Source organism: Elaeis guineensis, chromosome 1 (genome assembly GCF_000442705.2).
Source record: "Elaeis guineensis isolate ETL-2024a chromosome 1, EG11, whole genome shotgun sequence".
In the NCBI taxonomy this organism is placed as follows: Eukaryota; Viridiplantae; Streptophyta; class Magnoliopsida; order Arecales; family Arecaceae; genus Elaeis; species Elaeis guineensis.
The window spans coordinates 114579026-114600636 of record NC_025993.2 but is presented as its reverse complement, the minus strand read 5'-3'; the positions used below and the strand labels follow the sequence as shown (position 1 = coordinate 114600636).

General features: G+C 39.6%; 2 protein-coding genes and 1 non-coding gene across 3 annotated transcripts; 1 reads left to right on the top strand and 2 right to left on the bottom strand.

Moving 5' to 3' along the window:
• The first annotated feature begins 796 nt into the window (after positions 1–796).
• Positions 797–9987, top strand: LOC105038660 (uncharacterized). Its single transcript, XM_010914534.4, has 8 exons — positions 797–1164; positions 3758–3901; positions 3990–4105; positions 8665–8756; positions 8993–9014; positions 9098–9166; positions 9515–9583; positions 9662–9987. The coding sequence occupies exons 1-8, from the start codon at positions 951–953 to the stop codon at positions 9740–9742; spliced, it is 807 nt and encodes a 268-aa protein (XP_010912836.1). The 5' UTR covers positions 797–950; the 3' UTR covers positions 9743–9987.
• A 1934-nt stretch (positions 9988–11921) lies between these two features.
• LOC105038659 (uncharacterized) lies at positions 11922–18187 on the bottom strand. The gene is made up of 4 exons (XM_073260459.1): positions 17704–18187; positions 14643–14918; positions 13761–13898; positions 11922–13658 (listed from the first exon to the last, which is right to left on the bottom strand). Exons 1-4 carry the CDS (start codon positions 18064–18066, stop codon positions 12129–12131), a joined length of 2307 nt encoding a protein of 768 aa, XP_073116560.1. The 5' UTR covers positions 18067–18187; the 3' UTR covers positions 11922–12128.
• On the bottom strand, positions 14350–14472 carry LOC114913951 (U6atac minor spliceosomal RNA). Its single transcript, XR_003800079.1, has one exon. It is a non-coding gene; the product is annotated as a U6atac minor spliceosomal RNA (small nuclear RNA).
• Positions 18188–21611: the final 3424 nt, after the last annotated feature.

The following is a 21611-nucleotide window of genomic DNA, read 5'->3' as shown; positions in this document are numbered from 1 at the left end:
TCATGATATTTTTTTTAAAAAATTAAAATAATATTTTTATCAATTATCATGATAATATGTAGTATTATCATAATAACATTGAGAACTATAAATTTTTATTATATGGTGATGATTCATATAATAATCATTATTATATTTATATCATTATATAGCTATTATACATATGAAAATTTTATTATAATAAAGACATCATATTATTTTATTGATGTTTTTGTAAGGTACTTATTTCAGTGATTGTTGTTATCTATTTTTATATTACATGACATATTTCATATATAATTATATAGTAATACTTCAATAATATATTGTGTTAATCCTAACACATTATTATATTTTGATATTATACCATATAGTATAATATATAAAATACAAACTTACATTCGATTTTGCATTTTATAGTATTACATAATGACATCATAAAAATTGTTATAAATAATTATACTATAACATAATATTTACTATTACAAAACTATATAGTAATTTTGTAAATTGATAATAAGCTATACAAAATATGATTATATAGTACATAATATATAAAAAAAGGCCAATAACTAGCTATGGTTGGACAAGTATAATTAAAAAAATTAGATATTTCATTACTTGTAAGAGGGTAATTTATCTAGCTATTTGTATGATACTTTTGACTTTTCCGCATCATCATGCTGAAATGGCTGCAAGTTGAACCTACCGACCGGACAAACTAGTCCGGCCGGTTTGTGGGCAATTTCGTGATTTAATCAAAAGAGTCTTATAACTCATTCCCTCCGGTCTGGTATAAGAGACCAGAGAGTTCCGACCATCAAGAACCCAAAAACCCTTCGTGCTCCGAAGGCTGCTTTCGTTTCGGTCTCCGAGCGCGCGCGCTCTCTCTCTCTCTCTCTCTCTTTCTCTCTCGCTCGTCATTGGCGAATCCGAGAGAGAAGAGCAATCGCGAAACCCTAACCCTAGCCATGGCTATTTGCCTCAGGCGAGCTCTATCCTCGAGGAGCCTCCTCTTCCTTCGGGCTTCTCACCATTTCAGCAACATCTCGCCCTTCTCCCACCTCGTTTCCAGCCAATCGGCGAGGGCGGCTTCTTTTCTTGGATTCCGTAGTGGTTTCGACCGTTTAGGCTCCGATTTCTTATTCGGAAATTGGAGAGGTTTCGCCAAAGGGAGGAAATCGAGTAAGCCGCTGGATTTTTTTCTTCGTCCTTCCATTTCGTCGTTTTCGCGAATGCTGATTCTCATGTTCTGTTCTTGTGCTTCTGATATCTGAGCTAAAGTTGGTATTTTGCCTCCTTTTATGTGTTTTTTTTTAGTTTATAGTGGCGTAAGTGATGGTAAATAATGTCACTATGCTGGTGTTTGATGGTACCTGGTAAAGATTGATCTAATCTTGCTTTATGACCGTGTTAGTTCAAGTATTAGTATTTATTCAATAACAATTTTTTTTATTAAATTCTTCTCAATAACTCTACAGCATTTTGTGCTTAGCTTCTGCAAAGTTTAGGTAACTTGTGCATGTATCTGCGTTACTATTCCAATAAACTGCGTTTCAGCAGAAGAAAATTTGATTTGATCCATGATTAATATCAAATCCATGTTTTTTTTTAAAAAATTTCATTTCTACATGTTGTATCAGATGATTGTGAAAATGAATTCTAATCAATATACAGGAAGGAAATGGCGATAATGGATAATTTTTGCATTTAAATGATGAGTTAGATACAAGGGAAGAATTTTATTTCCTTTTCATTTTGGGTAGAGGTGCATGTGGGCTAGTAGATTGATATCCAACCTGAAGCTGAACTGATTTGTACCTAATCTAAAACCTGCAGCTCTGAGCCAGTTGATAATCTAACCCATAATCAAACTTAATCGAGTTGGAATCTGGTCTAGCAAATCCGAATTTATTTCACCAAAATTGGCTAGATCCAGCTTGAGATTGCTCATAAATCTGGATCAGACCTAAAAAAATTTTTTAATTAGTTTTTACTTTCAGGATTCAAAGTTAAGATTAGATCCAAAGCTAGATGTCATACTTTCATGGAAGCCTCAGATTCAACTTCTATAATGGCATAACAAAGATGATGAAAAGGTATGTGGTGCACAAAATCAAGAATTTTCAATATTATATTCCAACAGTGGTAATATGGAACTTATTCTTATTTGATCCTCCTTGATACAAAAGTTGGAGCATTCTTGGTTATCAGGTTTAAAGTGTTCATAATTGATTTTCTACTCAGATGGAGCTGTTGATTGGTTGGCATATTTTTTAGTTGTTTGAAAATGAATGATATTTCTAGACAAGTTACTTGGTCACGGTGGCCTTTTTTCCTTCCCCCCTGTCATTTTCCTTTTTGTTTTGTTTGGGGTTGGGGGCGTGGTGGTGTAAAATGGGTGTTGTCTAGGAGTATACCAGTTCTTCAATACTTTGGAATGGAATATAATGCCACTATCGCAGTCGCTAACATACTCTTTTGTTTTGAAACTGCATGTGATATGCTTGTGAACAAGATAAACTTTCATTGACCTGAAATTGGACTCACATAGGGCCATCTAACTAAAAGTTTCAAGGCATTGATTCTAGCCATATGATTATTACCATAATCATGACTAGTAACCATTCATTTGTTATAAGGGCCATATGACTGAACATGTAAAACTGGCCACACTTTTATTGAATTCAGCTGCATTGAACTACATCCCCTATGATGAACAAGGATTATCTTGTGTTTTACCTCTGGTAGCTCACAGAGGGTCCATTTGGTTGCAACTAGGGGTGCAAAAGAGTCGAGCTGCTCGCAAACCACTCGAGCTCGACTCAAGTCTGAGCTTGACTCGATTCAGTTATTTTCGAGCTTGAGTAGTAGGATTCTTGGCTCGAAAGCTCGCGAGCCTACTTTAATTTATATACATTTTTAATAATATTATTTTTATTTATAATATATATATTAATACATATATTATTAGTAGGCTAAAGTTTGATTTTCAGCTCGAATTTGACCTTGAGTATGGCTCAGTTGATATTCGAGTCGAATCGAGTCGATTTCGAGTTTTGCCTATTTTTCATCGAGTTGAGCTCGAGCTTGGGATATTAAGGCTCGGTCGATCTCGAGATGAGTTTCGAATCCGAGTATTTTGAGTTGAGTCGAACTTGAGCTTTCAGCTACTCGACTTGGCTCGGCTCAATTGCACCTCTAGTTGCAACCATATCCCCAAAAAGGGAAAAGAAAAAAACATGATTTCTTTTTCCATGGAAAAGAAAAGCTTTTTGTAGGTTGAGAAATAAGTTTTCCAAATTTGCCAATTTTTGTTGAAACAAATAGATGGAAAACTATATTCCAAGGATAATAATTTTTCCAGGCAGCTTTCTTGGCAAGGAAACAAACTCTTAATAGCAAATTGTCAAATTTTTAGTGCACCTGCATACTTTCTTTCTTTTCTCCTATGGAGCTGCATTAGTGATTTCTCTTTATGTGGAACCTTTACAAAATCAAAAACTGAGTGTTAATTTTCTGGACAAAGAAGGTCTTATAAGTTTTAATACTTATCACTTGACCATGAAGAGACCAGAATATTAGAGATATAATGCAGGTCTGAGATTTAAGTTTGCCCTGCTACTTTCAACAAACCTGCTTTTAAAATCTTTCTATTAAAAAGCATATTGAAGACTTTATTTCGAATTTTCAGTCATCAGATCTTTTAAGTTTGTAAAGGCCATGCTTATTTCAATTAAGGGCTTTGTCTGATGTTTCTTCACTTGCTGTCTTGTAGAGAATGAGGATGATGGTGATACTGTTCAAGTTGTTCCTGACATTGGACCGACTGTGAAGTCAACTGCTAGTTCACAAATGGAGGCAGCAATTGCTGCTTTAGCACGAGAATTAAGTAAACTCCGGACTGGAAGGGCATCTGCAGGTATATTTTCTATACTTCATTTCTAGAAGCCATTTTTGGCTTTCTGCCTAGATTTTTGCAAGATTGTAGGGGTAAATGTCCTTCACAGGGATGCTTGATCATATCGTTGTCGAGACTGATGGTGCAAAGATACCACTGAATCATGTTGCTGTTGTTTCTGTCATAGATGCTCAGACCCTCTCAGTGACACCATATGATCCTAATGTAAGTGAACTTTTAAATCTTAATCCTAATATTTCTGTTCTTGCATATTTTGGATGTTCATCATTTGGACAGACATATATTATCTAGTGCTTGTATATTTCTGCTGTGCTGTATGGACAACCTGACAGCTAGTTCACTTCCCTGTGAAAGCTTATATATATGGAAATGAGGAACAAGTTGATATAGAAAATGGAAGTAGAAGAATTCTCATTTTTTTTATTTAAATGACATAACATACAGCTGTAACATCATGATTCGAATATCACTTTCTGAAGTTGTTAAAGCAACTACAGAAACTGTCTGCCTAATGTGATTTTTTTTGTCTCATTATTTGTTTGCGAGCCATATATGTTTATTATCAACTTTTGAAATGGCCACAAATGATCATATATAACATCATAAGAGTCATACAATACAAAAACTAAAAACTCTGTCTCTATCCATTCAATATGTAAATGAAACCCTATCTGAGGATTAAATTGTAAAGTATCAGTTTCATGCTTGTCAGAGGTTGGGCTGGCATTCTTTATTGTATTTTGACATTTGAGATGTGCTTGCACCAAAATATACATGTGCTTAGATTGAAATGGACCAAAAGTTAATGTAAGTTTGTATACATTATTTTAGTTCAAAACTTGAGGTCAAACCAAAGTAATAAAATATAAGTTAGTAAAGAAAGCAAAATATAATGTGGCAACTATGGGATGTCAAAGGAAAAAATGCCTTCACTTTGTTAGCAAGAAAGCCTTGATTGACGGGGATGGGGAAATTGGTTCATTTGTTTATTAGGCGTTTAGGTTGGACACTACAGAGAATGGTAGACTTTTAAAGAAATATTTATTTTTTATGAAATTGATTGTTGTGTATATTTCCTGCTGGTTCAAGTTATTGGGAGTCACCACCAAGTCTTAATATGGAAATTAGGAAGTTTATGGTTAGGGATAAGGATCTAGGTTGTCAATGGGGTTGAACCCTTAAATGCACACCACTATGGCATTACCCTTTCTGTTGGAGGTCCTAAGGTTGCATTTGGTGCATTGTCAGACAATTTTGGAAGGTAATGTGGATTATCTTCAGGATAAATTGCCACCATTAGATTGCTAATAATGTTGATTAATGTGTTTGGTACATACAAGTAATGTTGCAGTAAAATTATTGAAAATCTTTATTGACATGTTTGGTATAACAATCAGATTACCGATAATGTGAAATCAAATTTTCAAAATACCCTCAATAATTTTGCTCCAGTACTTTTCTTTTTTTTTGGTGAGAAGTAATGAGAGTGATGTGGGTGTGGTGCTGGCACAGAGAGGTGGCGGGCCGAAGGGTGTGGGGAACCGCTGGCACTAGAGGGGTGGGGAGGGGGTGGGCTCATGTGGAGCCATGGGGGTGGTGGGGATGGGCGTGGAGGAGCCACGAGGGGGTGGTGGGGGACAAGGGCGGAGGAGCCACAGGTGGATAAAAGGAGATGGAGGAGCCGCGGGCCGGGGGCGCACGTGGAGGGAGGAGAGGGGAGGGTTGGACAATAGATTTTGTGTGATTTTTTTGAGGGATAATTTTGTCCAAAATTTTTATTGCAACATTGTCAAAAAAATGATAATCTGAATAGCCACCTCTCCCCAATGCAATCCAGATTACCTCCTATGAGACAATCTAGATTACCATCCAAAAAGCATACCAAATGCAGTAATCTAGATTATCACATTAAATTGCCAGCAATCTGCATAGATTGCCAGCTACCAAATGCAACCTAAGGGCAAGATAGATAACCCTACTACTTTATCCTAGACTAGGGTTTAAACAAAGAAACTCTAAGAAAAAAAAAAATAAAAGAAGTGAGAGAGAGGGAAGAGAGAAGGTTGATGATGCAGAGCCTCCATGCTCTTAATGCAATTTCCTGTCCATATCCCTTGGTATTGGGCCTCTACTTGGAGAGTGCCCCAACCAAGGGGAGTAAGGAGGCCTTTTCCTTGTTTAAGTTGCTTGGATTAGGCTAGAATAATGGAATAAAGCTAGTGCTAATGGCTTCTTGGAAGTAGTGGGAAAGCATAAAGAAGAGTGGAAGCTAGGGTTAAGGATTTAGTTTGGCATAGTCTCCCCTAAGGCTTGCTAATTTCTCCTCTCTTTTTGCTGGGCTATTTATAGAGGGGGAATGAAGGGATAGAGGGCCAGGATTGATTGATCTAAGGGGTGCCCTTTATCTAATGGTTTAGTACTAAGATGAAGTGGGCTAAGGTGATTGTCTGGGGGGTAAAAGAAAGGATTGATGGGGTGGTTTATATTGGAGGGTGGAGATTAAGGGGGTTGTATTTGTTGGCTTGTGTTATTTTGGATGACCAAAATTGAAGGAAAAGGTTGCAAAGCTAGGATTAGGTCTTCTGGATGTTTCTCAGGATCTAAGGGCTATGAGTATGAGATGTCATGATTTGGTGCAACATTTGCTGAACCCACCTAAATTGGATGGTTCGGCCTGTACTGAATTGGGCAATCTGCTCATATTGAACTGAATGGATAGGAAATTGGGATGGTTCAGCTGTTTGGGCCAGTTCAACATATAAAATCCTCCCAGCCCTTCATTAGGCTGCTTCGATTGCTCTCTCTCTCTCTCTCTCTCTCTCTCCTGCACCCCCCTTTGGACAACAATGGACGCCATTGCCCTTGAATGAAGCGGATGACAACTTCATTGCTCTCAATCAATGCCAGGGATGCCCTCATCGACATCTCCGGCCCCGACCGGTTAAGATTAGGATTTGGGGCTTTTGGTTGCTGTTGCCGACGAGGTAGGCCTTCCTTTTTCTCTTTCCCTTCCTTTCCATTCCTCCCTTTCTCTCTCCTCCCCCCTCTTCTTCTCCCTCTTTGTAAGCTATATTCAACTGTAGACTAAAGTCACTTGCTAATATTTGCTATAAAAACATTTTGAGCTTTAGAGGTATTATGTTTTTTGTAACTGTAGTATGCCTGCTTATTCTTCTGGATAATGCGATGTGCCTGAAGTGTAGGAGAGTTTGAATTTGTCTAAGGTGAGTTCGTTTGCTTTTGCATCCATTAAATCTTTTATCATACGCTGTAAATGCAAGTTGTCTTTTGTGCCTCATCTGCTTCAAGTCCATGGTGGTGCCATATTGGCTGCATATATATGATTTGTGGCATGTGGCTCTTATTCTAGCTCATATTTTAGTTAATAATTGTTGCTTTTCTTTGCTAAGTGCATGTAGGTTTTATTATTTTTATGTTCATGGTTGGTTCCTTGTATTTAATGACCCTTGTTGATGATCTCTCCTGTTTCTGGAAAATCACGTCATGTTTCATTAGTTGGATGTTCGTATTTTAGTTAATAATTGCTGCTCTTCTTTTCTAAATGCATGTAGGATTTATTATCTTTATGTTCATAGTTGGTTCCTTGTATTTAATGAGCCTTATTGATGATCTCTCCTGTTAATTGAAAACCACCTCATGTTTCGTTAGTTGGATGTCGCTTGTATTTGCAGTAGCTTTTGAGCTATCTGGCCTGGAAGCATGAAGGCACTTTGTTTCGGTGCTTAATATGAATATGATGTCATCTCTCACATCACTCTGCCTTGTTCCATCTTGGCTGGGGGACATCCTCCCATCGGCCATCGCTTTGGTTGATACTGGTTGAGCTTGCCTGTATTTCTAGCTTCAGCATATCACTTCATGCAAGGATGGTATCCTTTTCATAGGTTCTCACTGGTGAGCCCTTGTCATCAGCCCCTTTCCTGGTCTCTGATGTTCTTTTTTTTTTCTGCCTTACCTCTTCCTCCAATCCAATATGCTTGCTTTGAAAATCATTTTCTTGCTTGTCATGGGCATTAATCAGCCATGCTGTGTAGTGCTGAGGGCTAATTTCAGCCTGTGGTTGAAAGCTTGGGCCCCAAATAACCCGAGTCTTGGTACTTTCTCAAGTAAATTTTTTATCAGGCATTATTAAACTTTTACCAAAACTTAAGCCCAGCCCAAGCCAAAAACATTTGTGCTTCCTAATTTCAGGTCAAATTAGGCTTTAGGTCATGAATCTTAGCCCAAGCTAGTCTTTAGCGGGTCACTATTTGGCCACTCCATGCTGGGCTGGCCTGTGGACAATACTGTTTCTCTGTTTTGAATTGCATTTTGTCCCTATCTATGTAGTCAGGAGCCTTTTTGTCTAAAACCTTAGGATCTTACTAAGATGTCGCATGTCTTAGCATCTGCACTATCAGGAGGGCATGGCCATGGTGCTCTAATATCTATGGCATACTATAATCGAGACCTTGCTCTTCTCTAAAATGGGAAGGCTGGCTATTTAGTGCAAATGATATTGCAAGCAAAAGTATACTTCAGTGTCTCGATTGGTTTTTAGAGTAGCTTGGTTTGCAAGGTTCCCGTATAAACATGTGGGAGCAATATTTGATTCTTTTCCAGAAAGCAACAGGACTCAAGGGCTTATGTTGAAGCTATTTCAAACAACTTATTGGCCTCAGTCAACATTTAAATGTTCTAGTTAGCTATGAAAGCGGTTGTTAGCTATTTGAGTATCTAAAAAAATGTTCCTTTTGCTGCAGGCAATAAAGGCGGTAGAGCATGCTATAATTTCATCTCCATTGGGTTTAAATCCTACTCCTGATGGCCAACGAATAATTGCAGCAATCCCACCGTATGTCTCTAACCTCCAATATTCATAATTTGCTTGGTTACCAAAATCAAATTAAAGTTTTAGCACCCTTAGGAATGATAGTCTCAGCTGTTGTAGTTAGCTAAGCCTCCCACTGATCTCCTTTTGATCTTTTATCTAATAAGAAATTCATATAAATTCTGTTCCATTTTCATTATTCCATCGGTTTTGCTTGTGACTTACCTTTTGAGTTTTTGACATTTACTATGGTCTTCCAGATTGACCAAGGAGAACATGCAGGTAAGCTCTTTCAAGAACATATTTCATTCACCTGTTTTCCTGCTTAAATCTGCTAGAGTCTCTTACTTTGTTTCTTTTTCCAGGCTTTGTGTAAGGTGGTCGCTAAATCTGCTGAAGATGTTAAGCAGAGTATCAGAAGAGCACGACAAAAGGTATAGGTGCAATTTCTTTGAGTTATTTGTTGTTTTAATTCATATTAATAATGAAACTACGACAAAATAGATTCATGAGGTAAACCCCTAATATCTTGGAATGGAAATGTTGAAGGTTGTGATTAGTATTTGCAGTCACAACCTTCATAATCTAAGCAGAAATTAAATCCCATCCTTGGATTACTTGAGCCTTTTGTTTTTCTCATTAAGCATTTGGACAAAATGCTGTCCAACTTCCCAAGCTCCTAGTGTTATTCAATTTTCTATGCTAGTTTTCCTACCTGTGCGGTCGATTATACGAAGTCCCAATCGTTTTTTCCTGACAAGGGATTGATGTGGTCTTTGTAGGCATTGGATTCAATAAAGAAAGCAGCTTCAAATATTCCCAAAGATGATGCAAAGAGACTTGAAAAGGAAGTGGGTAACGAATCAAAAACCCTTTTTAAACGTCATACTTGATTTAACATATAACGTGCCACTCATTACTTTGTCCAGGTCGAAGATATGACAAAACGTTTTGTCAAGTCAGCGGATGATATGTGCAAGGCAAAGGAGAAAGAGATCACTGGGAATTGAACTCCATTATAAATATTTTCTCATTCATTTGGAAGTATATCTTGGTGATGAGACTTACCTTGCAACATTGCAGAATAGAGGCATTAAAACTAGGAGGGTAATAGGTCATTCTTATTGAGATAAAGGTTAAATTATGATGTTCATTGGAAGATAGAAACTCAGTAGTTCCCAGCTCTGTTGCAGTTTTGAAATTGTAACTGGTAAAGTTTTTCCATGAAGCAAAGCTTGCCTAGTGTTTCTGGTTAGCATGCTTGTGTTGAATTTTAGCTTGTGAGGCAGTTATCTATTGATTACTCTTGGATTTAAGCATGTCATTAATCATGTCACTTGATGGCTGGGCATGGTTCCTATGCCCACACGGCAGGGAAAAACAAAGCCTGAAGTCTTTTCATGAGATTGGAATTGAATTTATTTCTCTGAAAGTATACAACTGCTTAGGATGCAGGCTTTTGTTATTTTTCATTATATTTTATTTTGTTTTGTATGATCTTCAATTGTTCTTTTTGTATGTCTTTTCGTTGTGGGTAACTGAGCCCTATGAATCTTGTTCCAAAACAGAGAAAAAGAACCCTATCAAGCTAGCGTAGGATGGTTAACCCTGGCACCACCTCATCTCTATGACTGAAAAGCTGATATAGGTGAAAACTGAGGCTCCTTTGCTGTCTGACATGACCCTAGACTGTGCCTAGGGCACATAGAGGTGCTCGAAAGCGCATAAAGGTATGTGAAGCTTATCTTAGAGCCACTTCACAGGGACTCTAGCAAAAGTCCTGTACTGTAGGAGGTTGGTGCCAGACTGATTCACCGAGTGATTGGTGGCAATTTTACCTCCTCAGATGTCAACAACTACTGTAGGAGCCCATGGTGGTCTCAGCATCGCACCATGCAGATGCCCGTGCTCCGAGACAAGTCAAAAAAAAAAAAATCTCTTTGGCAGTCCTACGCATATCTTGCACCATTAGTGCACCAGATATGCTAACATCACTAAAGCCATAGGCTGCTTCAAAATGCATCGGATCAGATTGTATGGCAGTATCTTGCCAGCGTCATGTGAGATTTTTTTTTTTTTTTCCCAGGACCGGTCCTTAGGAGAAACCGTGAGTACGTTTGCATCTCCACTTTCGCATGCAGTCCCCGAGACACGGCTTTCCTCTTGCCGTTCCTCCAAGTCCTCACTAGGGATGCCAGCAGGCAGCTGTCCGAATATTTTATCCATCACCGAATTGAATGGGATCATTTTAATTGAAATTAATGAGGGAAAAATGATGAGTATATTATTAAAATATATAAATATATAATACATTAAATATATTTTAATATTTTAAAATATATAAATATATATTATATTAAATATATTTTATTAATTATCATTTATTAGTTATTAAATCATAATTTATTCATTCATTCTCCTCTTTCAGCTGCTTCATTGGGTTCAGATCGAGTAAATTTGAATTATCTGATTCCTGATTGAGATGAATTTGGATAAAAAGAATTCAGTTTGGATTTAGATAGTTTATTAGATATTTACATTTGGATAGTTCAAAATCCGTCCCCGATCCAATGCCATCCTTATCGGCTCCAACAAATTTCTTGACCTGAGTTTGATCCAACATTGAATCTGAAACTGAACCCTAAACTGAATCCAAAATCGAAAATACCTGATGGTCCATTCCCTTAACATGTTTTGTATTTAATATGATGTCAAATTAGGAACTTTATGAAATAATCTAGTTCATCCCCTATTCCACTCGATGGCAAATATGGACCACACTATCTTTTTGGATATATCTATCAGAAGAGTTGGTATGAATTATATTATAAAAATTATTGATGATATTTTTAATTTTATTATTTATATGTAAAATTTTTGAGATGAATAAAAAAGTCAAATGCTTTTCAATTTTTTTGATTTCGATTTCGGTTTTGCAGTTTTTTTTTTTTTTTAGTGGCAGTACTGGTTCTTAATTTCAAGAACCATTTGGATTCGATTTCAGTTCCAGAGAGCGATAGTGGCTTTTGGATTCGGTTTTGATTTTTTCCCTAATCATATTGAGTTTACTGCATTGACATACTTAGTTCACCTGTTATTGCTATTGTAAATATTAACCTGAGAACCAATCAACTTCTCAGATATTTCCGCAACCAAATCTTGTATCTTAATAGTATTTAAGGAATGCACTGAGAGAAATCTACATTTTATCTAAATTCAAAATATGCACCAGTCAATACCAAGGAACAAAAGAAATACCTGACTTCGAGCTGAAGTCCACGTACACTATCAACACCTCTCTCTTTCTCCATTCTTCTTTACAGCATATCATCCAAAAGACCCTTCTAAAAGATACCTCAGCCTTTCTGCTCCTCCACCACTCACTTCTCTCCTTTACTAAAATGCTGCCTTTGTCGCCAGCCTGATCCCCCTGACCCAGAGCTCAGCCAGCTCCTTCCCACCCTCGCACACAAAATGCACCTCCCTGCCCTTGGTGGTCACCACTCTGAACAGCCCTGGCTCATAAGCATCCCCCTTTCCTTTCCTCTTCCTCTTCCTCTGAAACGCCGAGCTTCCCCCCACCTCAGCCTCCCTGCACACCACATTCCTGCGGCTTGACTTGCCCCACCGCAGCACCCCTGCAGCCTCCACCATCCATAGAGCCTTCCTATGTGGTGATCCCCTACCACACTTTGTGTGCTTCATCACACACCCCCCTTCCAAGACCAAGATCCTTGCAAGCTCATCCAATATCACACTTTCTGCTTCATTGCCAAACTTAGCATTGGTCCTTGCTAGCGAAATGGCGGTCTCGCCTCGATGAGTCTTGATATCACACCTGGCACCAGAAGCAATCAAGAGCTCACATAACATTCCATGGCCTTCTCTTGCTGCCAACATCAGTGGTGTGTACCCATCTCCATCAGGCATATTCACATCACAGCCCCTGGCGGTCAACAGCCGCACCGCAGCCAAGTCTCCACGCCGGGCAGCGCAATGTAGAGCATAGAACCCTCCTGCATTGCCTTTCTCAAGAGCGAACTCGAGCATCACCTGCTCGAAAAGATCTGAATTGCTGTTGGACTGGGAAAGCATGACTGCTGTCTCCCCTGCTTTATTCCTTAGCTTCACATTGGCACCGGCGAAGACTAGGAAGCGGAAGGCATCGACATGCCCTTCCTTGGCTGCAACCATAACTGGTGAGAACCCATTCCCATCTTGCTCATCAATGCTGACCTCCGGTTGCATCAACAATACTTCTAAGGCTTCGACATCACCGAGGCGTGAAGCAAACATCATTGGAGAGAAGACAGATGAATCACTAGATCGAGGAAACGTCCCCGACCGAATCACATCAAGAACAGCACGTTGGAAGCCAATGCGCCATCGGTTTGAAGCAGCAACTAATGCAGCAGAGGCACCAGCAGAGCTAACCAGACCAAGATCAGCACCAGCTGATACAAGAACCTTGAGGCAATCATCGTGCTTATACTGTGCACATAGCATCAATGCAGTCTCGCCAGAGTCTGTTGTTGAATTGAGGTCACACCCTTCATCGATCAATATTTGCAAGATTGAAGCGTGGCCAAGCCGGGCAGCCATGTGTGTCGGTCGGAACTCGTTCTTCCTGCTGGTTTTCACCGGGAACTCGCAGTTAGCTCCAGATGCCAAGAGGGTGCGGACAGCACGGGGATTGGCACAAAGGATTGCATGGTGGAGAAGGGTCCGGCCGAAGAAGAGGGTGTTGGGACTGTATTGCTGGAGGAGCACTCGCAGTATAGTTCCGGTAGATTCGAAGTATTCGACAGCACACCAGGCGACGCTGTAGGGCTCGGCGAGCCCAGCTCCCACACGGAACTCCTCACCAGTTGCAGTGTCCCATGACCATGCACCCAGCCTCACCTTAGTTTCCTTCCTCACTCCGGCCTGGATCAAACAGTGTTGATCATTCATGTCAAAGGCTTTACATACGACAAACCACTGCTATCTTTTTGCAGCTACTCACGAGTTCACAAAATATGATCATACCTGAAGTAGTCGCCGAACGACGGCAACCTGCCGGCTGACGATGGCAGCAACAATAGCTGTGCAGTTGACATTGGTGTGCAGTGATGGCTTCAATGAACAGAGCAGCATGCGATCAGTTGCATTTGGATCAACCCCACACTGCAGGAGATATTAGCAAGTAGAAATTATGGATTAAAAATTTAACTGGATAATTGCAATATAGAGGATTTTGTTATTTTAGATCTGTGTTGGATAACAAGGAAAAATATAGGCTCAAATCACAAATCATAATAAATATCTTGGATTTTCATATTTAATATTTTAATTATAATTTTAGTCTATATATGATTCAAGCTATATGTTCACGGGTGATTAAACTCATTAATTGATGATACTTGTTATTTTAGATCTGTGTTGGATAACAAGGAAAAATATAGGCTCAAATCACAAATCATAATAAATATCTTGGATTTTCATACTTAATATTTTAATTATAATTTTAGTCTATATATGATTCAAGCTATATGTTCACGAATGATTAAACTAATTAATTGATGATACTAGTAAAAAAAATTATCTATTTTGTGTTTGAGCATAAAACAAATTTTAAAAAAAAAATTGGATAAGATCCGCCGAAGCGGGAAGCCTTAACCGTGTGCATAACAGGAAAGCCCGAAGGCTGTTCCCGTCCCTGTCAGGAGGGATGCCAACCGTCTCTCCTTTCAACGAACACAACAAGGAAAACTTTCTCTCTCCTTATGAGATACTTAATATTATCAAAATAGCCGATGTGGGACTAAAAATAAGCCTCTGCCTAACACAATCGTACAAGAGCCCTTACCATCTTCAGACACTATTAAGTTGAATCACTTTGACAACGGAGAAGAAAGCAATAGTGCATACCTTAATGAGGGTGTCAACAACGTCGACGAATCCCCGGGCAGCGGCGAAGACGAGCGCGTGAACGGCGACATGCGGGCGGACGAGGTCGGAGCCCATGAGGAGCTCCACCAGCCTCGCCCGCCCGTGGCAGCACGCCTCCACCACCGCCTCCTCGCATGCCGGCTGCGATGCCCCCGCCTTCAGCAGCACCTCCACCACATCCGCCCGCCCCTCCCTCGCCGCCGCCGTCGTCGCATACCCCCTGAACAGCTTCAGATTCACGTCCGCCCCCGCTTCCTGCTCCCAATCAATCACTGCCCCCAATTAACCCAATCTCAAAAAATTAAAAAACAAGAAAAACAAAAAGAAAAACACTTCATGATCTCTATGTATTCGACTGTTTGCCAAAACGATAAGCGGTGAGGTATGGGCCCGAAGATACGAGCCCAGCAAGATTTGTATGTATACGAGGGAATGGATTTACTCTGTTCTTGGTTACGAGAACGAAGGCCACGCACCTGGGCGGGGTCCATCCATCATGAACCTAGAACAAACGTGGCAAAACATAAAGGTGTATATATGTAAATTTGTTCCAAGACTCGATGATTAGCCGTCTGATCATATCGGGACAAAGACACCGACCATGGTTGGGTCCCAATGATCTGGGCAAGGGGGGGTGCTTCGAAAGTGGACAGCTGGTAATCAGAGAGGAGTAAATGAGAATAAGGCAGAGACCTCCAACAGTGGCAAGTCAGAAAGCCCTCCAACAGTGGGAATGTGCGTGCACCTACTCATCCTCTGCACTCGCTTTTCACTCGCTCTACTCACTGGTCGCTCTCAGCGAACACAGAGATGCCAGCCAAACAAGGCAGGCCAAAACAAAACAGGGGGGCCGAAATGGTTCAGAAGATAGTAGCGAACTAATGGCTGAGCCCAGTTTTTGGACTTTAGGTCATAGTAATGATCGTAGCAACTGCGTGATGGCGTACCGGCACATTAATAGTCACAGGAGATCACAGGCCGGGGTTGATCATTTTAATGGTCAGTGATGGCACACCTCACCCTTCCGTACACTCAATTCAGAGCCACCCATGCCACGGGACAAGCCTAATCCAGGCCCACAATGCAGCACAGCTAAGAGAGAGGGAACAGCAAATGGATGGTCTGGATCTAATGATGTCGGATGCTACGGCGCCGCATGAAATGCGGTACCACCGTATCATTCCTCAACGAAACGAAGGTAACGTGTGTCGAGAGGGACAAAGCGAGCATTGAGCACGCATCTGGATGCCTCACGTGATCTGTCCCATTTTTCTCTAGCTGCTAACAATATTATTATCCATCTCCCCAATAAAATGCTCATTACCAGTTAGGTAGGGAGTCAAAAGTATTCATCTTTACGACCCTCGCCATTATCACCCATTATTATGACTCACCTTCCTAAACTATTCCAACAATATTTAACCAAAAAAAATAACGCTATAATTACACATAACTCAAATTCGACACATAAGATTTTAATATATATATATATATATATATATATATAAAAGGAGTCATTTCTTTTAGTACTATTATCAAGGTTCTAAATCTGTAGGAGAGTCAGTTAGCTATAAAAGTCCAGCTAGTAATGAAAATTCTCTTATTTGATATCAGAGATAAACAAGATGATTTAACTATAACTCCTTCATTAGTGAGATGTTCTATGTTTGCAAATTTAAGCCAATGGGGAGGGCTAGTTCCATCCAAATGGGAGAGCGTGAGTACCATCTGTACGAGCATCATAAATAGATGGGTCATGGGTATATAACGTACGGCCAGCTGGGAGAGAGGCTCGTCGGCCGCGGAGTAATCAGTGTCCACGCGGCCCATTAGCAGCTCAGGGGAATCACGACACAGTGATGCTCGCATAAAACTTCTGCTCCTATCCTCCTAATAATTCCTCCTCCAACTTCCTTATCAAAGCTAAAAGAATTAAACGAAACGAATGTTTTTGACGCTGATGGAGTGGCTTTGACGGCTGGGATTGTGCGGCACAGCGAGTTCGCTGCTTCGAGGCGAACTGGGAACCGGGATGTGCGGCGAGGAGGGGGTTTTCAAGCAACCGCTTGGAATCTTCGGACCGGACGCCGACGTCAAATAGTCCAAGGGAGTCCACGTGGCAGGGTACGGCGTCGTTGGAGTTTGCAACGGCGTAGCCGTAAATTAACGGGAGATGGAAGCAGTGATGCCCAGAATTAAGAGACCTTCGCAAATGGTAGCAAGGTCACGCAAAGCGTGAGTCAAGAAAAATATTATCGGCATAAAAGAAACGTAAATGCTTTGCCCTGGTTTGATATAGATACTCTCGTGACGGAGAAACCGGTGCTCTGTGATGCAAGTAAACAACAACTCTAAAAAAAAAAACAAAAAAAAAGCAAATGATGGTGTCTTACTAAGAGGCCCAAGTCTCGTACAAAAGGCCTCCCTTTGAAGTTAAAGTGCCGCGTGGCGCACGAACATCAGTGATGCACACCACAATCCATCGTGGACATTTTCTGGGTAACCGTTTCGGCCACTTAGCATCACTCATCTAGTGAGATAAGTGAGACCTAGAGCCGGGCAATTAATAATTGGAACAATCGCATGGTCAGAGACGTCCAAGTGAGAGGAGATAAAACAAAGAGAGTAGCAATATCAAAATCCTGGAGGCCAGAGCGAAAATTAGAAAAAAAAAAAAAAAAAAAACCGTAGATTTAGAAACATGGTTTCCGGTAATTTTTCTTACCAAGAAAAATTGCCGGCGATTTTTTTCTTAAAAAAAGAGATCATAAAAAAACCGATAAATTCTCCAATAAAAAAATTAAAATGCCCAAGGAGTCCAACTCAAGCCTCTGATTCGAATTTTTTTAATTAAAAAAAAAAGAAAAACGATTGAAGATAACAAAACAAAGAAAGAAAAAAAAAAAAAAAGAAAAAAGAAAAATCGGACCTAACCGAGCTTTTCTCGGAGAAAGGGGAGAAGAACTAAAATAGACGGGAGGGGGGGGGGGGGGGGGGGGGGGGGTGGTGTTGGGGCGCGGGAGAGAGGACGGAATGGTACCAGGAGCTTGCGAACGAGGGGGAGGTGGCCGGCGTGAGCGGCGAGGAAGAGGGCGGAGACGTCGGTTCGGAGCTCCTCATACTCGACGCGGACCTCGTCGGGGGCCTCCTCCCGGAGCACCACCTCTGTGCGCCGCCCCTTTAGGAACACCGCCCCGACGTAGTTAACGTCCACCATCGGATCCGCCAGGCACTCCGCCGCCGCCATCAGATCTCCCCGCTCCGCCGCCTCCAGCAGCCTCCGCGACGCCTCCTCCACCGCGTAGTCCACCGGCCACACCTGCTGCCTCCCCAGCTTCCCCCCTCCTCCCCCTCCCCCTCCCCCTCCCCCTCCGGCGACCGCCATCCCGTGCCCAAACACCATAATCAAAACCTCCACCTATCTGATGATCGCCGATCTCCTCCGCTCCCCCTTACTCAAATCGTTGATCGCCGCCCTATTCGGCGGTCTCCGGCATCTCTCTCTCTCTCTCTCTCTCGGGAAACTTGAAAAGAGAGAGCGCCAGAGAGAGGAGGTGGGGAGAATTAATTTATAGTCGGGTTGGGGGATTTAACCGGGGGTGAAGGGGTCGAAATAAAAAAGTGGAGTTTTACTTTCACCGCGGAGGGGGACGGGCGAGTGGGACCCACGGCACAACCTGGTCTCGCTCGGCTCAGGTTGGGGTCTAGGGGATCGGCTAAATGGCTCGGCTTAATTAGGGGATTTTGGAAGACCGAATTTGATGGGGTCTGGTAATCCAATTAATTCTGTGGTGCAGAAGAAATTATTCTACACTAAGTGCACCACGTGATTGGGCACACCATCAATCACAACTGATAATTTCTATATATCTTACAATTAAAAATATATCTCAATATACTGTGATGGGAATGAATAGTTATGATTGTTGGTAAAAAAAAATAATAATAAATAGATCGAATGGGTGGTAAATAAGTTGGATCATAAATGAGTTGAATAAAAAAAATGATCAATCTAAATTTGATATATTTATTAAATAGATCAAAAATTTAAATTTAAATTCGATCTATTTAATCTATTTATTAAATAAATTAAATTAGATTAAATGAGTTAAACAAGTTAAATGGGTTAAACAGATTAAACGGATCAAGTTAAATGGATTAAACAAGTTAAACGGATCAAGTTAAATGGATCAGAAATAAGTTAAACAGATTTTAAATAGATTAAACGGGTCTTAAATGGATTAAACAGATTAAACAGATCGGATTAAATGAATCATAAATAAGTTAAACAGGTTAAATAGATTAAATAAATTATTTGATTTAATCCAACCTAAATATTAAATGGGTTAAACGGATTAAATGAATCAAATATCTGAAATCCATATCCAACCCACTTATTAAACTGGTTAAACATATCGATCCGAACTCATTAGCCCAAACTCAAATTTATTTATAACAGATCGAATACGAGTTGGATTGATAGATCGAAGCATATTTTACTAGCCCTAGCTAGCATATATATCCAACTGATGCATGCATCGTAGGAAATGTATCTTTAATTTGAATTAATCAATAATTTGATGAGCTAAAAAATGTTAATGAAATAATTTGCATTCAATAAATCATAAAGAAAAGAAAGAGTAAATGGTAAAAATTATTATGTCATTTGCTACTCTCCATCAAATACTTGAGTGAATCTAGCCAGATACCCAATTGATAGATAACTTTATTGACTATTAATGAAGAGCTGGTTGGTGGTGGCGGTGATATTCCTAGGTAAATTGCTCGCATTAACTGCACCTTTTTTTCCAACGATGTTAGCGTCTAATGAGTTGGTATCAAACTTATTTTAACACAGAAGTTGACACTTAGATGTATGTGTCATGTTAATGCACCTCATGATATAATTATAAAAGTATCTCATTGCATTAGTCATGTCCCATCAAGTAACTATTTTTTTTTTTAACTAAAATTTGAATTTCATGATGCAAGAAGTTATGTTCTTCAATTTTCCTTTTTCTTCCTCTTTTTGGCTACTTGTTTACTAAAGAATGAATCAAACTTCTCCTTGGAATTGCTAAATGGTAGCATTACTTTTCCATAAGGTGTACCTTATTGTATAATTTTTAGTAATGCAATTAACACTGCTGGATTATTGGATAAATATAAAGAGAAAAATCTAATGAAAAAGAAAAATTGGATTTGGGTTTGGAAAACCAATGTACAAAAATAAAAGAGAACCAAACCCAATTCTAACTCAAAAGTGTGAATATTGCGAGATTTTAATCGGACATTTCAAAACCTAAAACCACTTTGATCCATCAATTGTTAATCGTTGAAACATTTATCTGAAAGAAGGGATTGGTGGTGCCTTCACCGTTATCGTAAAAAAAATATTTATTCTTTAAAACAATTAATTAAGTTAAAACTCAAATGATTAAGAAATGTTAACAGAGAGTGGTCATAGCATGTCCAAATTAAAGCGAGAAGCTTTTGCCTTCTTAAACTGTCGACAACCATGATTTCTTAGATAAAAGCTCATTGGAATTGAGAGAAGGTGTGGTACGGTGAGATGATGTGCTGCTTCTTTGAACCAAGGCAGTGTAGTGACTCCACCCTACTCGTCTACTCTAGTTTAAGCACGCCAAACGCTTGGTCTGAGACCCAAACACGCGGCACCGAATTAACTTAGGCCAGGCACAAAGGTAAAGGTTCTCCTATAGGTTTGCTTTTGGGTCTTGTCTGTTTGACCAAACACTGCAAACTTCTGATGGATAATGGCAAGTATTTCCGGTCCTCACAATTTACTCTCCTTGCACCAACAAACAAAGTAGTTATGATGTCTTCAGATCATAAAAGAATCGAATCAATCCGATATATCTTCGGATCATTAATGTATCGATCTTCGGATCATAAATCAATCGAATCTTGTATAAATTTATTTATTAAATAAATTAAATTCATATTTAATTATTCAATTCATCTTGATTTATTTAATAATTGAATTAGATCCTAAATCTATTTAATATATTTAAAATTTACTTAATTGTTTCTGTCCGCTTAATTCGGCCTACTTAATTTGTTTAATCATTTAAATCTATTTAATACGTTAAAATTTTATACTAATTTAATCTGTTTAAACTAAGTTAATTTGTTTAATAAACGGATCATATCGATCGGGTAGAATTATCTGTTTAATAAATGAAATAGATTTAGATTTAAATTTTTTTTTATTTAATATATAGGTTAGATCTGAATTGATGAATCCCATATGGCATGACACTCGGACTTAATTATTTATGGATACGTATGCCTCCAAGAAGATGGATAATGCAGCAGATTGAATAGCCTCTGGTCCGATGGACACTCCACAGTACCTATTCAGTTATGCAACTTGATGCGGATAGATGTTGGTGGTTGTATTTGCTCAAGAACCTTATAATCATGCTGCCTCAAAAAAAAGAAACAAGAAAAGTAAAAGAATGTTCAAGCTGCCCACCAATCTAGGCCTGTTTTGTGTTTGCTCCCCTTCCTCATCGAGTGCAAGGGTCTGATGCATTCGTTCTGACCCAGCCTCAAGCCAGCTGAAGGAGGCACGGCATAGGATACCGTGGAGCAGCGATAGATACGGCACTGGAGCATTACTGTTTTTGTAGCCAAGTTCGGCAATGGGAAGCCATGGAAATGATGAGGGATAAGAATATTGCAGATGTCATGTGCTTATGAACATGGTTATATTGAGTTCCAGCCAGACCTACATTTGATTTCTTGGGTCCATGGCTTTCAATTTAAACTCTACATGAATTATTAAGAATGATGCTACCAAGATTTAGAGATGTATCTCGGTTTGGAGGGCGGAATCCAATAACTTCATATCTTTGTATCTTTTGTTGAATTAGGATGTGGATGGATGCCATGAGGCTGTAGTGATGAATCCCATCACTCCAT

Excerpts from the sequence above, each read along its gene's own strand:
- LOC105038660 (XM_010914534.4), top strand. The coding sequence starts at position 951 with ATGGCTATTTGCCTCAGGCGAGCTCTATCCTCGAGGAGCCTCCTCTTC. Across the intron at positions 3,902-3,989 it reads GACTGGAAGGGCATCTGCAG|GGATGCTTGATCATATCGTT; the intron begins GTATATTTTCTA and ends TGTCCTTCACAG. Across the intron at positions 9,167-9,514 it reads TCAGAAGAGCACGACAAAAG|GCATTGGATTCAATAAAGAA; the intron begins GTATAGGTGCAA and ends TGGTCTTTGTAG.
- LOC105038659 (XM_073260459.1), bottom strand. The coding sequence starts at position 18,066 with ATGGTGTTTGGGCACGGGATGGCGGTCGCCGGAGGGGGAGGGGGAGGG. Across the intron at positions 14,919-17,703 it reads CCCTCGTTCGCAAGCTCCTG|GAAGCGGGGGCGGACGTGAA; the intron begins GTACCATTCCGT and ends GATTGGGAGCAG. Across the intron at positions 13,899-14,642 it reads TTGTTGACACCCTCATTAAG|TGTGGGGTTGATCCAAATGC; the intron begins GTATGCACTATT and ends TATCTCCTGCAG.